An 18,334-nucleotide genomic window follows, 5' to 3' on the forward strand; every position below is an offset into this window, starting at 1 on the left:
TTTTTAGAGTAGGAGGGCAGGTAGGCAGCCATGGAAACATGTCAATATCAGGAGGAGTTAACTGCCTTCAGTGTGTTCACAGACTTTGCTGATGACCAAAATGGATTTGGTGCTTGCTCCACACTTACTTTGGTGTTTACAAGTCATTAACAAATTGTGAAAGAGTCATTTAGCATTGTTGCTAGATGTGAGGTCCACACCTGTTTTTACAAATGTTACAAATGGTACAAAAGTGCAGTGGCAAGAGTAGAAAGTTAACAGAGAGAAACATGTTGCCACTACTCTTCGACTCTTGGGCACACTCGTCTGTGTGCCCAAAACACAACAAAGCACACTTGCATCGGATGAGTAGTCAGAAGTCTGATTCTTGACTTAACAGGTGGCACCATCTCCAGGTCTCTAGAGAACGTCTGCACCGCTTCTCCTGATTTTTCTCTAACCACAGGAATCCTCAGGCGTCCCCAACTGTCTATTGTGTCATAGAAACCTGGTGGTAGAGAAACAAAGTGGCTTACTGCCACAGTTTAGCTTGACTCCCTGTAGTTTAGTTAGATTGTCTTTGCTCCAATCTGTCGTAACCATTGCCATGCATCTTAAAGTCCTCCAATACAACCACTCTGCCCCCTTCAATCCCCAAACCCTCCACCATGCTCCCCACCACCACCTCCTCATCCTGATTCTGGGAGCAAAATCAAAACAAACATGAGCAGAGCAGCCTTGGGGAGTTGAGTGTGTGTGGAGGGAACAGGGGGATACAGAGGCACCACTGTGCTGGAGCCCATTTTCTAAATTATCTTTATTCAACATTTCTCTGAAACAACCCCCCCGACCCCCACTCTCTCTTCACCGCTCCAAAGTGGGAGTGACCCGAGGATTTAGGAGGCTCTTGTCTCTCATAGGTACAATGTCCCATTCATGATAGCGAATCGAGCCACAGTGAATGGCTGACCTGCTCTCTGTTTTCAGGGCAGGGGTTGCAGCAGTCAAGGGCACACAGTTCCTTCAGGTCTAGAGCACAGAGCCCCCCCTTTATGGTTGACGTTGATGCCAATTCAAGTCGACCGCTGTCCCATTAACAGCATCAACAGAGAAAGATGGAGAGAGCCTGGGAGGGGAAAGGCTAACAGAAAGTGTTGCTAGATCTGAAGCAAGATGGAGGCTGATTAAAGCCACAATGCTGTAGGTTGTGGTTGGGAAAAGGAGACCCGGGGTTGTCTTAGAAGGATGAGGTAGTGGGTTAAGTTTTCCATCTCACAACCCCCCTTTCTGGGTTGCATTACTGTAATGATATTCTATGCACTTTTGGAGGGGGTAATATAAATTGGCAGTATTCCCAGAAACAAGCAACAAAGCAAGCATCAGGGTCAAAATTGCATCCAAAGTTTTCCTGGCAGCAACATGCTCATGCACAGCCACACATACAGCTCCCAGTGGTTCTCCATCCTGTTGGTCCAGGACTCGGGGCCATGCTGCTCTCTGTTCTAACCATAAAGTCTGGGAGTGATTTACACCTGACATGCCAGGTGAATGTGATTAACCAGATGGTAGGGCAGAAAACAAACACTACTCCTAGTCCTGGTCAGATTTAAAAACCACTTGTTAAACCTAAGGCAACTACAGCTGCACTCTGTACTTCACTGCTATTAGGAAAACTTGATGTTTTCCCCCAAAGTCACAGATTATTTTTTACAAGATTTGATCATCTATTGAGTCAGTGTTTTAAAGGTGTTGTGTAGAGTTATTACTACACCTCCATAAAGTGTAGAACAAACTGATTTAAGGAAGAATGAGGCAGAGGCAGAGAAAGCTGGTTTTTAGTCCCTGATATGTGTCAAGTTCCACACACACAGGATCATACATTCACCATAATGCAACTGGACAGTGTCTTTATTCAGACGCCCACATCTTTCAAACTCCATATTCTCTCTTTTTTAACACAGGCTTTGGTTATAAATCTGTTGTCCCCTAGCCCCGATAACCCCGATGACATCGGCATGACATCATCAGGGTTATTTCCTTAGAATTGACAAAGCTCCTCATTGAGTAGAACTAACTATCACTATTCAATTTTGCGTGTAAAATCAGAGAGCCTTTAAATCCAATCAGTTGATTATATATTATCCTTTTCCGTTCTAATCTGCTTCTTTTTTTGGGTCTCAGTTTTTGACAAGCTAAATTACCACTTCAGGCCTCTCTTCTTACGCGCAACAGTATTGGCTCATTATGAGCAATCAGTAGAAAGAAGTGCGGCTGCCGCTGTGCTGTAAAAAGAGCTGGATCTACCATGCATGGTAGAACAGCTATAGGCCATGAAGGGAAAAAAAGGTAATATACTATAGTTATGAATTCTTTGTGTATTTCCCATAGCTTCAGAGATCTGGACATTTTCAAATTCAGTTTCCAGTTTCCCAGACCATATGAATCATATAATTATAAAATGTCCTTACTTTCCCCTGCCTGCCTTCCTCTATCCTCCCATTGTGGACCCGAGCCAGCTGTTTCTGCGGAGCGGCCTTCCAGATGATGACGATGGCGAGGGAACAGCAACGCTGCTCCCAGGACGGCACATAAATCTCTCCTTGGGTTCTGAAAGATGAGCGATTGCCTTGTGCTGTTGACAAAACTTCTTAAGAAGTTTCAGACGACAGAGACTTCAGAGATTACCATTTTATTTTCCACTGGATTTCTCATTTAATAAATACAGTATAAAATAACAGCTGTATAAACATTCAAATAAAAATAAAACAACACAGCAGAGTGGAAGTCTTTCCAGGAGACATATTTACACTTTCTTCATTTGACTCCTGTTTCATGTATTTTCTCCAGCTGCCTGAAATATTTTAATCACAAAATAAAGCTGTAGTAGTCAAGAACTTTACCTGTCTGAAATCAAAACAGTCAGTGACGACCTACAACAGTGTGGATTACGACTGCTAAGCTTTTTACCCATTCACAGAGGGCTAGTTATGAGGCTTTGCTTGAGCGCCACAACTCACTGTATCCCTCAAATACCCGTCCATTGCCAAACCTAAGAAAATGCAAGTCTAGTGTAAATAAGGCAGAGGCCGCACCTCTCCAGTTTTTCCCTCATAGTGGTGGAGAGGGCTCCATCAGCGGAGAGAGCATGGTGAGCCTGTGGTTGAGCCACACTAAAGGCAGTGGGGATGATGGGGGTGAGGGAGTATGTGCATGTTTGCAGAGGCCTCGATATAACATGCTCAATACTTCAGTTCAAAATTGTTGCGATAACTTATCATCACAGTTCATATTTGACTGTATTCTCAGGTTGTCACATTTTCTAGGTGTGTTGCAAACACAAACCAAATGTCCTGCCCTGAAATAAAATGCAACAGTCCGAGTTTAACTCGTTTACCATGACAGTGCGGTATTGTCATACAAGCTGTCCTGCATTTACATATCAATGGTGTGTCAGGAAGAGGGATTTGAGACAAAGCAGTGCACCAACACAGTGTAAAGAGCAGGGAACTAACTTTCACATTTGCGAGTGTGCAAGAGCGATTTTCAGTATTTTACCATTTTTTTCCTCTAATAGAATAAACACAGGTTTTCTACCTGCCAAATCATCTGGTAGAAAAACATTTAACAACCAAAACATTGACCACCTTTGGCTGGCAGGTGTAATATCCCACCCAGACAGAACACTGAGTTGGCTGGGGTGAGGTGTGATGCAGGTTTGATTTGGCTTCAAAAGAACCGTGGTCAGGTGAAAGCTCTGTGTCCAACCACACCACTGACAGGCAGAAGTGTCCCAGCTGGTTCCCATGGTCGACGTCGAGCTTACTGCAAGCAGCAGGCTGAGGAGACAGAATTCATTGATGTGTGTCAGGTTTCACTTTTTCAAGATTATAACACGTTTCCAATTTTAAATTCTGTACTACACTTTAAATAATAAAGCAAATGTGACTCAATGGGATCAGTTAAACAGCAGCTATCTATCATAAATTCTAGCTTTATTGTGTATGTTATGTAATAAAAATTGTTTCACAGTTTATTCTACTCTCTCTGAAACGGTTCTGTTGATTGCTAATTCAGTCAGTGATTTCCTATATTTCCTATTGTACCATCTGAAAAAAGTATTAAAACATCATGGAAATAAAATTAACATTTATAAAGCACATTTTCAATGAAAAGCCTGTATTAATGTGACCCATTTTTCATAATAACATGTAATGTATTGGCATCCTGTTAAGCAGTGTATGTAACGTGTGGTGTAGCTGTGCTTTTCTTACATTCATTGTCAATAAATGCCATAATGCAACTTAACATAGTCCTTTCCATTTCTCAAGGAGATATATACTATGTAATTCTAAATTCTGTCCCTTAAAGAGAAACAGACTTTCATTTTCCATTGGTTGCCAAAAAACTGAACATTTGAACAGATTACTGGGAACATATTACAGCATTTATGATACAGAATTAATTTCATCAATCTTTATGTGTATATATGTATATATGTAAAGTAAAAGCGTGGCACCTCACGAGCCATGGAAGTCCCTCTGTCAAGAGCCCTTTCAGGCCTTTAATCTTATCATGCAGGTGATAGACTAATTTAACTTTGCTAGTCAGGGCCAGTGCAGCCGCGGCCATACAAAGCGCCGGCATGTACCATATGATGTCGATTTAAGTCAGGGAGGGTTTAGTGCTTCGGGGACATTTTAACTGGGCCAATGAAACCCTGTCTACAGCTTAACGTCTGAGGTGTTTGTCTGAGGGTTATAGTGTGATGACTCTCAATGTAACTTTGCTGCTTGTTTTGATGTAGTCTAAGGTCTCCAGACAGACCTGGGCGTTGCTGCGACCCTCTGTAGTACAGCTGCTGTTGGATCAGTGCCAGCTAGTACGGCTGACTGTGCCATGGTTTTATTAAAATAACAGCAGCAGAATAAGAAGCCACGTTCTTCATGAAACTTGAGCAGCCTCTGGAGTCATTGGTGCCCTTCCCCCGCCATCCCCATTTTTTTTTTTTTATTCATAATTCCCCAGGAATGTCTTGCTGAGAACAGAATATTGTCTGGGCTTTAGGTATCCATCTAAAAGCTGAGCCCAGAAAATTCTGGGAATTAGGGTATGGATATACAGGTGACAGCTAGGGAAGTTTAAGTACATTAAAATGTAACTTATATTAATAATACATTGCTTTTAAAATAGTTTAGTAATTTGTTTATAGTGTACGGACAGGGAAGATTAAGTTTATTAGAACTTAACTTGACATTAATGATGCACTCCTTTTTGTATAAATATTTCACTGTTCAGGTTTGATATGTGCTGAACATACGTTGACTCTTTGAGTATATAAAAGGTACATTTACATGTGATTATGTGAAAAGAATGAAGTGTTGTTATTTCTGGTGTTTGTGTGTTAGGAGGTTACTTTTTGCTAGTCTCACTTTCACAAGGTAGGCTTTACAAGAGGGCAGAGGACAGAGCAGCCCAGGGCTGCACACAAATGAAATCAAAGAGCCAGACAGTGCTGTGGGGTGGCCAGCACAGCGAGAGAATGGCTCATATTTTACAAGTGGAAAAATCATCACCGAAAGGACATTTCATTACAACTTTAGTCGGCCATTCCTCATTTAACCCACACCACCTTCCCGTACCCAACCTCCATATAATCCCTTATCAGTGCAAGGTTCTCAAAAACACACTCTCAAGGCCAGAGGAATAGTTTACACAACGCAGCAGGGAAACTCACAGCTTCTGACAGAGTCTGCAAGAGGTTCTCGATCCAGAGACACATCCCTCTGAGTCTCTTGCATCTGAAAAATAAACACATGCAAGTAATTGCCTAAAACTAACAGCAAACAACAAAATGAAAGAGAAGAGAAGCCTCAATTTCTCTCTCAATCGTTTTTCTCAGATACATTCTGAGGTCTCAGACACAAATGAACTGGCACAGTCTGAAGATGTATATGTAATCCTTCAGTTAAATACTGGGCAGGAACACATGCTTACCATGATATGCCTTTTGAGGTATTCAGCTCTGGTCATGAGGCTTTTAATCTGGTGAGACACAAAACTCCAATAAATCTAATTACACTTAGACAACTTTAATTTACACTTTCAATGCAAGTGTTTGCTCATACTTTCATTAGAAATATGTTTTCCACCATTGTGTTTCTTTAGCCCAGAAATATCTCAACAAGTACCAAACTGATTTCCATGACATTATGTAGAGTCTTTAGTAATGTATAGTTACGTATAGACTCTCATGGGTCTTGATGATGAACTTTATAGGCTATGGCGATATCCAAAATGTAACATGTCAATACAGTCCACCCCAATCTGCATTTTATGTTTCAGGTATAAGTGATGCTGCCACTAAACAGCAGTTTAAAGTTTTAATTGCCACAGGCAAAGTACAATATACAGTTAGCAAAGCAATGAAAGTAGGGTCAGACTCAGCTGCAGGGCAGACTGTGCAAAACTGCAAATTTGAAAAATATATTATGAAAAATGTCACATATTACAGGAAATATATTATTATTTGGCGATCCTCTGATTTTTTCTGTAGTGCCACAACAAGGCTGACATTTTTTGTTATTTAAATTGGTTTTGGTTAATAAAATATCTTTGTTAGATGGATTGCAATTGACTCGATGACGTTGAGATCAGGGCTCTGTAGGGGCCAGACTGTCAGAACTGCTTTGACTTCTTCTTGTTTGTGAAGATTGTTCTTTACAACTCTGGCTGTGTGTTTGTGGTTGCTGTCATGCTGCATAATTAATTTAGGACCAATCAGATGCTTCCTTGATGGCACTGTGCAATGGTTAGAATCTAAACATCTTCAGTGCCAAAAACCTTTGCACAGTATTGTGTGTAAGACAAAGATTGGCAGATCAAATATTTACTGAAGTTAATTGAAGAATAAAAAAATGTCAAAATTATTCACAGCTTTAGCATGAATAATAATTTAAATTGAGTGGAATTTAGTAAGTTTTTATACTTACTTTACTGTTTCTATGAATACAGTACACACAGATCAGCTACAACAATAAACAGGAAACTGGTTTTAATGTTGTGGATGATTGTTTTACATACACATGTTGATCATTTTTAAGGCCTCTGGTGTAAAATCAGAAAATCAATCTGTACAAATTTTCCCTTTTTAAAAAAAACTTTAATTACCAGATATGTTTTCTGAGCTTTTTATTGTAATTTGTCTCTGTGCAGCTGGAAACACAATAACTTTGAGATGCATGTGGACATAAACTCCACGCCCATATCAGATTAAACTGATCTGAACTCTGCTGATCCGCTTCTTGCTCTGTCTCTTATTTTTTGAAACATTTCATATGGCACACATGTGCAAGTAGTAACTACTGTCATCATATGCTTGAGGCTGCTCTTTACTGTGGTAACCAGTCCTCTGGTGATGATGAAGGTTCTTGGCTGCCTCTCATACCTTGTCGTATTATCACCACTATGTCGCAGTATAAAGCAAGCCCTCTCGGGTATTACTGCAGTAACATCTGAGGGTCATAATGTCCCTTTAAAACACCAATCTGTTGTGGTAAATAATCATTCTGACCACAGGTTTTTAGGATCCAACTCTGACCTTATGTAGCCACAGCGCTTTAATCACAAATCCTTTAATCACCAAATACGATGAATGTGGAAGAAATCTACATGGGTGAGCAAGGGAGATATTGATAACTTGCAGAGTACATACACGTATACGGTACGTATACTGCAACACAGGACAACAGCATGTTCAACCATAATGACACTATATCAACATACATTGGTTAGATCAAAGCTGTGGCTCACATACGAGAAGCCAGGATACTGAATTACAGCTTTGAGAGTTTGCTTTACACTAGATATGAACGCACATGGAGGCCAGTCATGGCAGCATGTGTTGGCTTTTTTGGGTTCTCACATACACACATGCTTTCGATCTAATCTCCCACCCCCGCCTCTCTAATGCTGTGTTAGATTATTACAGCCGCATCTGAATTTACTTAAGACAAGCACCCATAAAACTTCAAATAGGGAGGTCTATGAGGCCCACTCCAACCCCCATCCCCTTTTGGGGTTTGTTGGTGAAATACTGTTGTCTGTTGTAGACTCAGTTGCTGGCTAAACAAACTGCACGAAAAACAAAAGGGCTTGAGGCTTTAACAACAGGCATGCACAAGCCTTTTGCATTTGTCTCCTCCAAGTATTCGGGATTTTATTCCTGAAAGTTACAGCCAGGAGATTTACTGGACCCTCAAAATTTAGGGTGTATTCAAGTATGTTTAGGTTAGTTATAAAAAGCAAGGATGTAGTTTACAGGAAAAGGTCTTATTAGTGCAACAAACTGAAAGAAGGTAAAAGGAGGGACTTTGTTAGTGTCTTTAAAGATTCTTACTTTTATTTATTAAATTCATTGATTGGGACACTTATCACATTATCAAGTGTGTATGTCTTCAATATCAACTTTAACACAACCAAAATGATAGTTACTAACCGTGATTATCAGAGTTTAGTTTCTAGTTTAGGGAGTTTAAACCTGCAATGACTGATTTGCAATAAACACAACACTCACATACACTACAGTATTATCACCTTTTTATGCTAACAAGGCAAACCTGCAGACAGTTAGCAAGCAGTTTCTTATTTAGACATTCATGTCAGACAATCATGTTCACTAGCTAGTTGCAAAATTTGTCTCTCTTCTGTTTAGAGCAGTAAAAACAGCAAAGTTGCAAAAAATAAATCTGCCAAATGAACTTATAAAGCTTCGTGGAGCTGAAGGAGCCAACATGGGTGATAATCCTGTGTTTGCCACTACATGCAACTCCTTTCACATAGAAGTGGTCATGTGATCCATCGCTTAGAGCCACTTTAACAATCCAATTATAAAGTGGACAGTGATCTATGTCTATGAAACAGTACTATAGATGATAGATTACAATATTTAGCCTTTACCATATAAAACAAGCACGTGACCATAAAAGGAAGGCTCATGGGTCAGGTGATGGTGCGACTAGTGTGCCCTCAGACCTGGTTGATCAGCCGAGAGATCGTTGGAGGTGACAGATAAGTTGTTCCTACCGTGAGCACTCAACCATGAGCCCTTCCTGGCCCACTCACCTCACTGTGAAGCAGCTCTCTCCTGCGGCCCTGGGGCTCAGCTGGCTCACAGAGAAAGAAAGAAAAAATAAGACAAAGAGGAATGAGGAGGGGAAGGGAGAAGCGAGTCCAGTACCTAATCACCTTGTTTGTTCAACAAGAGGTCAACTACTAGATTGGATTTTGCTAGCGTGCAGACTTGAGGACTCAAGGGTGGAAATGGCTCTAATGTAAGCCAGTGTTTTCACAGTCAGTCATCCTGGAGGGGAGACTGACAGAAGGGGGAAAGAGAGAGAGCGAAAGAGGGAGGGGCTCTCTGGCAAAGGCATTTTGGGAAGCTGCACAACAAAGACCTCCTAGCCAGACAAAGAACCAATGTTTTCTCCCCACAATCCCCCTGGTGGTATCTGATGTGCCACACAGCGAGACTCCCTGATACCAAAGAGAGAGGCTGGTATGAGGTTATAATATATCATACATTACTCATCCACTGACAAGATGGAGGTTCTCTTTAACACATCGTAAAAACACTAACATAGCAATTTAATTGTTCTGGTTTATTCTTTGGACAGTATTTCTAAGCCACGCACTACATAATAAGTGCACACAAACACATCTATCAGCCTGACGGCAGGGCTCCAGTGATTTATCCCTCCTAATTAGGGTAGTCCATTGCCATCACATTACACACATTCTGCGTACTGCAGTCTAAAGATTCAGTTACTGTATCTCTCTTTTGCATTAATGTGTGGTCAGCCATTCACCATAAGGCGCTTCCAAAATACACAAGAGAGGTTTTTAGATTCAGCCAAAATGAATAATTACTTAATCAAGAATCAAGAGCAAAATCTGCAATTCTGTTATGAACAAAAAATAAACCAACTGGTAGAAGATTAATAACTCTAGCCTAAGTATCAACATCTACTGGGTGAACCTTAAGATGGGACTGCACTGGGCTGGTTGATTAGAGCTTTTGTCCATTAGTAGGATAATAGTTTTTATTTGTTTCCAGTGTGTAATAACACAAAACCTGATGGAATGGGAAGCAGATGGCAGGACTCTTATACCACACACAGGGCGCTGGCACCGGGTCTCATCCCAGCTCAAAGCCACATGTGGATGACTCTATTCCACCTCTTCCATTAGGCCGATCAACCCAGATGAGCTCATGAGCCCGGCCTAATGGACGCCAGGCCACAGAGCGTCTCTTCTGTAGTTCCTCTGTCTGTTTGTCTGTTTTGTTTAAGTGTCCCCGTCTCTCTTCAAACCTATTGCTTCACTCTGTCAGTTTGCCTTTCACTCTTTCTACATAACTTTCTCCAAGTTATTTTCCATGTATGAGACTTTGAGTCTTTTTTTTACATCCATCTCTCTCTTCAGTCTCGCTGTCTGGTTCAGAGTCTCTCTCTGATTGCCTCTCATTCTGTTTCCAGTTAAGTCTCTCAGAATGTAATCTTCTCTTGTTTCTCTTTTTAAGCCTTTCCCTTGAGCATCATTTTCTTTGTTGAATCATTTCTTAACCTGTGTCAGTTTCTGGCTGTACACTGAACTCTAAATTAATTTATGACCTGTCTGCTCACTGTGCTGCTCTTTGTACTCGCTGTGTGTGCCATTATGCCTGTCTTTCAAAATAACTTTTCTTATGCTTTCTCTTATTTCATTTCTCTAATAACAGAAGTGCACAAGTATCAGATGTGGGACTACATTATGGTTTAAATTTCTTACTCAGTCACCAACTCCTGCCAAGACGTCCTTGAGCAAGGCACTTAAATCTTGGACTACAGTGGAGCCAAAAGCAGCGATGGACAAGATAAATGCGTAAAGCCATCTTGTAGGGAATGAAAGAGAGTTTATCTACCTGCTAGCACCAACAGTAGTTCTCCTAAGCACTGCTGGTACACATCAAGGGCCACATGATCATCCAGTCCGCTCTCTTCCTGTAAGGGAATGAAAATGAGGCAACACAATGCTATAAATCAGACCACGGTGATACTTAATAACAATTCACCTAACTCAATACTGATACTGCCAGTCAATGCAAAATGTTCACTCCTAAAATCTATAAACAGCAGAGGCATACATATAAAAGTTTGCACAATTAACACAATGTCAGACAAGCAAAACCACAACATAGATGTATTTGGTTCACCAGTCATGTTAAAAGATGTGGTTTGGAAAGCAATGAGTGAAAGTGGGATTGGTTTGTACACTCTCAATTTTTTTTCTTCTTTAAATTACATCAGTTTCACTCTGCTATTTGGTATATCTTTATAACAGTGGCATCATCCAGCAGCAACCTTAAGCTAACCTTAGCAATGGCAGTAGAGGCCATCTCCAAAGCAGCCTGCAGTCGTGGTTGGTCTCGAGACATTTCTGAAATAGCAGGAAAACAGAAAAGAACACTTTGAGTCCCACTGTTTATCAGTATAAAATGTACCATCAATGCATTTAAATTAAAAATATGCAACACTTTGAAATCGCATGTCCACTGCAGTATCTTTAGACTCCAGCACTGTGGGTTTGAGGTACTTTGATTCTTAAAGATTTCTTAATATTTACTTTAGGCCAATGGGGTAATTGAGCACAAGCGTACTTTAGCAAAACACCATATACCCAAGAGACTAAAAGACGGCCGCTCTGTAGCTGACCCTGACCTCTGAAACAGGGGAAAAGAAAATTACATTTTCCTCACAGGATTTATTGAAGAAGTAGAAAAGTAGACATTTTCAAAGAGGTTTGTACACACAACAATATAATTTTACAGGGGGAAAATTTACTTAAACCTCATTATTAGATTTAATTTCTCAAGCTGTCCTCTCATATAACACCTGACCAGACAATGCCAACGTCTACACATAGCAGCCCTGCCTCTACACTGAGCTGTGTGCGTTACCTCGGAGGACATCCCTGGAGGTCCGGGCCTCCTCAAAGCTCAGTCTGTTGTCTGAGGCAACCAGGGCTTTCAGCTCCTCAGCTCTGGACACATATTGGCTGACCTGCGGGAAGTCCTCTTACATTGACTCAACTTAATCACGTCAACCGTGCCATATGCTCTCCATCCACACCATATGGTATTCATAGAGGAGAATTCATTCCAAGTGAAAGCCACTGGAGTGTCAAAAAATAGAAAGCAATCCAAATGTGAATGAGTGGAGTGTTTTCAGCCCTACCTTCTGCCTGAGAGCATCTTTACGTTGTCGGTCTGTCTCATCTGGAGAGAGCAGAAAGAAGAGATGTTTTGGTTTTAGATTTGGTGAGTTTGCTTTGACAGTTTGTTGTGGTGGAACAAGGGCAGTGCATTGTTGAAGGGCTTAAGCCACAGACAGGATATGAGAGTGGTTGTTGCTCTTACAGTGAATAGCGGGGACAAAGTGCTCCAGGGCACTGCAGTACAGAGAGAGAGCAACAGACCTCTCCCCCTCCTGGTCCTTCTGAATGGCCTGCAGGACAAGCTCTTTCTGAAAGAGAAAATAGGAACTGGCATCACTGAATGCAAACAGCTACAATTCTCCATTGCTAATGCATGCATGCAGAGTCATACGTGAAGGCACGTGGGGTAGGCATAAACGCAAACCTCCTAACACGTGTGCATGTGTTCAGTCAATCACGCACTCATCATTCACGGTCATCTAGAGTATACACACATGCCAGCACATACTTCACTTTCCTCTTATTCTCTTACCGCTTTCACTAGGCTCTCTGCACTTGGCATGTGCTCCAAATCCACAAAAGGGTGGAGGAAGAACTCTGCAAAGGTGATCCGGGCATCTGGATTTCTCTCAAGCAGCCGCAACAGAAGGTCCCTGCAGTCTTTGGATACCCTGGCCCCGGGAGGGAGCTCATGCACAAAATACGACCTTATTATGTTGCACTCAATCCACAGGACAAGCCAAAGGAAAAGGACAGCAGATTGTTCCCAAAGACCTTCTAGTCTCACATCACTACCTTCTGTCAAAAGATGACCTTAAAACTCTCTATGTGAATCCCTGGGTAATGGACCACATGCTAGTGCAATCCAAAGTCCCAGTCTAATGTTTGGCACAAAGATTCAAGTTTTGCAAGCCCTCCATCATTAAAAGTACAGTTATCCTTTATTAGCACATGGTAATTATTTGTGTATGCAGCAGACAGAGACTCAAACACAGCTTTTAATTGGCAGCTAGTAGTTAGTGGTTTGTTTTAACATCTGAAAATCAAGAGATAAGAAACTATTGTTTGGTGTATTCAAACATCAAATTAGAATTTTATACCATATAAATGACATCTGTACATATGCCATTAAAGCATCCGACTTATAAACATTTACATTCTGTGTTTCTCAACAAGTCTTAAATGAAGATAGATTACACAGACCTGTCTTAAACCTGTGTTTGCCAATATGTTAACAAATTTTTTTCAGTGTTTAGTATCCCAGGCTGTTTACATGTTGGATCTGTTAATTTACATGTTGGATCTATTAAATCCTCATTTCAGCTGAGTGTCTACACTGCCATTCCTCTTTCAGTGAGACTAGGGTGTACTGTGACAGTATGACATCTAGTGGTGTTACAGTGAACCTTCACAAATAAAGTGAGAAAAGGTCCAATAGTTTGAGGAAATTTGTTTTGATTACACTGTTGGTTGGACATATCAGCATTTACATTGACAGGGAATAACAGCATCTCACATAAAGTAAGGACATGAAGCACATTTAATAAGAAATTTAATGTTTTTAATTCTCATATTTTGGTTTTTATTCAGTTTAAGAGCTGGTGATGTGTGTATAGTTAGAGAAACTGAGTCTATGTTGACTTAAGTAAGACTGTTCAACATGAACATGCTACAGTAGTAGAGTGTTACTGTAACTGAAGGAAATATTTACTGGAGTTCATGTTTTGACTTCAGTTACGGTGGCATTTTGATGTCCAGTGATTTTCCCAGAACATTACTCATTATGGTCTTTCACATGTTTACACCACTTTTATTTGACACCATATTAGTCATTTGCCACATGTGCACACACCAAACTATGTAGCACAATGTAGCATGATTTTAGGGCAGCAGTGCAAACAGTGATTTAATCATGTTTTTCAGCAGAACAGCTGATGTCTCAGTCCAGCACATTCTCTAATAAGTAACTAATTCATCGCTCACAACACTTACCTCAATAGGTTGGTTACTCCTGATCTTCTCCTCCAATTCAGCATAAGACCTTGATGCGAATGGTGCCCGCCCAAACAGTGCCTCTATATGCACACAATCAATGCTGAGTGGACATTTTCAGCTTATAATCAGCAGTGATTACAAAGTATTTATCAATAAAAATTAACATGCCTACTGTTAATAAAGTTATAATTGCATGCTTAAAATGCGTATATTTCAGAATTAGCTACCTTAAGATGTGCCCTGAGGAGTTTTCTTATTAACAAATATAAGCTTTTACATTGACTTTTATTTGCTAAAACACATTTTGTGTATCCTTGAGGTCTAACAAATGTTTTTCTTTCTCATATAACATTTACAAAGTCAATTTTTTAAAAAGATTTTTAAATTCAGAATTGTTTACATCAATGTTAACTTGCTAGAGGTTCTCTTCTTCCCTGTCTTTGTTTGGACATTGCTACATACTGTATTTTGGTGTGTTACTGCAACCTGTAGAACAATGGAATAGTATGAAACCATTGGCAGGACTGGGCCTATATGTAAAAACCAAAAAGGGACTGACTCTAGTAAAATAGCTCCGTAGCACTAATACGGGTGAAAGACTCCACAGGAATGATGTTGGTCATTATTGAGATATTCTTGGCGCACAGTTTGCAAATTACATGCTATTCATTTGGCTTATGTGACTGACAGTGACAGTAACTCCTCCTATTATATATTCTACCTTGTCATTCCACATAGAGCAATTACTGTGTTCTGCACTATTATTGCACAACTACTCCCACACTAAAAGGAAAGTAAACCATGATGGCATTTTATGATTCATGGCACTATTGTGTTTGTGACCTACTGAGCATGCTCTTTCAAGCTTGCAAGGCCAGTAAACTGATGAGCCTTTTATTGGTGAAAAAGAGCAGCATACTGGAAATGATTATTAATGGGTGTTAATGCTATGTCACGCCAGATACTGTTCATGGAAAAACCTACTAATTGTAATGCTACTTGCATTGTATATTTAGAAAACAGAGAAATAAAGTAACACCTTCCCCACCTACGAACACATGGCTTGGAAACCAGGTGAAGTACTCTGCAACCCAGTCAAGACACGAAAAGGTAAACTCAAAGTACTCACCATAGAGGATGACTCCAACTGACCAGAGGTCCACCCTGGAGTCATACTGCCGTCGGCACACCATCTCAGGAGCCATGTAAAGAGGAGATCCTCTGAGGACACTCTGCTCATCCCATGGTGACATGTATTGAGCAAAACCAAAATCTGAGAGCAAATCAGAATGTAAACATGTTCACTGTAAAAGTTGCAGTAATTTGCAGTCTTCTTATAACTGCATTAAACTCTTATATTTTGCTCCACAAATGTGCATGTTTTCATGCAATGTGCATAAATATGGCCAGTTAAAATAATTAAAAAGTAGATTTTCTTGTTCTGCAAGCGTTAACAGCACAAATACCAAGACAATGATTAAATCTTTCTGGAGTCTGGCACATTCCTCACTTTATTCCAATCACAGCAGTGTGTGCTCTTGTACTGGTGTGAGAGTATGCGTGAGATCACCTGCTAGTTTGAGGGCAGAGCCACTGAGAAGAATATTCTGAGGTTTCAAGTCCAGGTGTGAGATGTTTCGTTCATGAAGAAACTGTAGGGCACAGGCTGTTTATACAGACACACATACAAATACACAATGAGAGAAACACAGTAATACTAAACTCAGCCTGCATCAGTTAACTCATACAGTTCTCACCGAGCACATACTTGCATTAAATGATCAAAAATCACGCTAATTTCCATATTTCTTGTGTGTGAATCCAAGTAATGGGTTTCATACTAATATTTCTGCCTAGAAATTAAAGAAAGCGTGCCAAGCTCCTACTCTCAGCCTACTTTGTATTTCATATTATTTCTACTATTTTTTACAAATCATTCACAGGTGTGTATTGCTGAAAAAGATGTAACAATTCCCTACATAAAGAAGAAAAAAGTCACATGCTATGCATATTAAGTGTAATAGAAATTTCAATGTAACCAGTGCTGTGATTTCATAAAGAGTGGCCACAAGCCCTGGAGGTACACTTTCCTTTCATTTCTAACTACCACTTCCACCACCATTTTCTAAGTTGTAAATCATCTTCTTTAACTTGAATTACCTACCTATCAATGTCAAAGTAAAAAAAAAAGAAAAGATTCATTTGCAAAACAGGTCTGGCAATTATTCACCTATCTGTTGCAGGAAGCGCTGGGCGACCCTCTCAGGTAAAATTCTACGACTGCGGATGAAGCGGGAGAGATCTCCACCAGAACACCACTCCAAAATCAGATAAATGTTTTCAGCATCCCACTAATGAAAGAGAAGAATTCAGACAGTCAGAGACAGATTAAAAAGAAAGAAGCCAAGATTGTTTCCATTATTTTATTTAATTCCCTTTTTTAATAAAACTAAAAACAAAACTCATAAATATTTCTAAAAGGGGAGTGTTGTTTTTCTGCTGTGCCTTCTAATGTCATGGCCTCAAAGTCATGGCCACAAATCAGGACAGAGCTTGTATGAACAGATGCTCACTATTGTAAATAGTATTAAATATTATATATTTATTATATATAATAAATATTATTTTTTTAAATTCATAACACGTCCTTTGCATAAGCCAGAACAAATCTCAAATACATAAATGATCTTACCTGAAAGTCTTTGAGCTGGACTATATGAGGGTGACGCACAGTCTTGAGGATTTCAATCTCTGTAAGCAGGTTTTCCGTAGATGCCTTGTTTAGAGTCTTCTTCGCAACCACCTTCACTGCCACCACCTCTCGACTGTCGCCCTGCAACATCACAGTCAGAAACTTATAATACGAGTGACTGCAAATATACACAGTGTGGATTGTCAGAGCCTTAGACGAATATAAAAATATGAAATATTGTAGTTAATGAAGTATGGCATGCTAAGTCAAGTAAGTACAGGGAACCTCAGGGTTGAGAATTTGAGTCAAGCCTTTAACGTTAAACATGAATGTTTCTATTTGGACTTATGTGATGTTTCCAATAACTCCGCAAACTCACCTTTCTGTAGGCTTTATAGACTGTAGCGTAGGTACCACTGCCCAGCCGCTCTGTGAGGATGAAGTCTGCCAATTTTGGAGGAGCAAAGCTTGAGGCCATACTGACACCAGCAACATCAATTTTCCCAAGCAGGTCTGGGCTGCAATGTGAGACCAATATGCTATTGATACCAAATAAAAGGTCTGAGTTATACCCTTTTATGGTGAAGTCAGCTACAGAATAGTGATGCTAACCTTGCACCTGGTGGTGACACTTGTTTCCTTGTCTTGCATAAGGAGCAGATGCTTTGTAACAGGGAGCATGTATCCTTGTAGTTCTTTCTATCTTTATGATTACATTTTAAAAGCTTAAAAACAATAAAAGATGACAGCCAGTTGTTTCTCTAGTGTATTTATCAATCATCTAAAAACCTCATGGTTTCACACCATCTAACAATTTATACAAAACTAATTCTGATGTTGTTCGCGCAAATAAATCAAAGTTTACTGCATTAGTTCAGTGTTTACAGTCGCCTGGTGTAAACCCGTATACATGCCACGTGTCAGACATGGTCGTTCAAGGTCTTAAACCTTATCTGACATGCATTTGTTCTACCTACCCAACTATGAACTCACAGTTTAATGAACTGAATCACGGCTAGCTACCGAAGTTACAGCTAGCTAGCGTTACTACTCCGGCGTTAAATATGGGCTAATGTTAGCCAGCCGTAACAATTAAAGAGAAGAGACCCTTCCGCTTCTTTTCAAAGTTTTTCAGTAAATATATATGTAACTAGTTGACACTTACCTGTGAGCAAACAAGTCCACAGGACATGAATGAAAAGTGAATGTTTACACAGACACCGGGGCTGTGCTGCAGCGATCGTCATCAGGAAATATGAGCCCGCCGCCCAGCGCCGGTGCTCCGTCACTGCAGGTCATGGGAGGAATCGCTCCCTTGCAATCATACATGGATAAAAACAGACTGTATATATATGTATATGTAAAATAATAATAAGTATAACGAGCAATTGGTGCGACCTCTGCCTAATATAAATAATA

The 18,334-nt window shown here is 40.2% G+C and overlaps 1 protein-coding gene across 3 annotated transcripts; it reads right to left on the reverse strand.

Moving 5' to 3' along the window:
- Positions 1-2,652: 2,652 nt before the first annotated feature.
- ulk3 (unc-51 like kinase 3) lies at positions 2,653-18,204 on the reverse strand. 3 transcript variants are annotated; one of them, XM_071490174.1, is made up of 17 exons: positions 18,081-18,204; positions 17,295-17,433; positions 16,916-17,056; positions 16,454-16,574; positions 15,794-15,889; positions 15,353-15,496; positions 14,221-14,303; positions 12,761-12,916; positions 12,431-12,536; positions 12,249-12,289; positions 11,972-12,074; positions 11,387-11,451; positions 10,937-11,015; positions 9,100-9,140; positions 5,974-6,021; positions 5,714-5,777; positions 2,653-3,815 (listed from the first exon to the last, which is right to left on the reverse strand). In XM_071490174.1, exons 2-17 carry the CDS (start codon positions 17,391-17,393, stop codon positions 3,799-3,801), a joined length of 1,404 nt encoding a protein of 467 aa, XP_071346275.1. In that variant the 5' UTR covers positions 17,394-17,433; positions 18,081-18,204; the 3' UTR covers positions 2,653-3,798. The 3 variants fall into 3 exon arrangements, with proteins under 3 accessions (XP_071346275.1, XP_071346277.1, XP_071346276.1); XM_071490176.1 differs by lacking the exon at positions 18,081-18,204 and adding an exon at positions 17,528-17,634; XM_071490175.1 differs by lacking the exons at positions 2,653-3,815; positions 9,100-9,140.
- Positions 18,205-18,334: the final 130 nt, after the last annotated feature.

This window comes from Trachinotus anak, unplaced genomic scaffold, assembly GCF_046630095.1.
Source record: "Trachinotus anak isolate AG129_WGS33_773 ecotype Australia unplaced genomic scaffold, CSIRO_AGI_Tana_v1 ptg000011l, whole genome shotgun sequence".
In the NCBI taxonomy this organism is placed as follows: Eukaryota; Metazoa; Chordata; class Actinopteri; order Carangiformes; family Carangidae; genus Trachinotus; species Trachinotus anak.

Excerpts from the sequence above, each read along its gene's own strand:
- ulk3 (XM_071490174.1), bottom strand. The coding sequence starts at position 17,393 with ATGGCCTCAAGCTTTGCTCCTCCAAAATTGGCAGACTTCATCCTCACA. Across the intron at positions 12,290-12,430 it reads CTTTGTCCCCGCTATTCACT|ATGAGACAGACCGACAACGT; the intron begins GTAAGAGCAACA and ends TGCTCTCTCCAG. Across the intron at positions 12,075-12,248 it reads AAGATGCTCTCAGGCAGAAG|GTCAGCCAATATGTGTCCAG; the intron begins GTAGGGCTGAAA and ends GACTTCCCGCAG.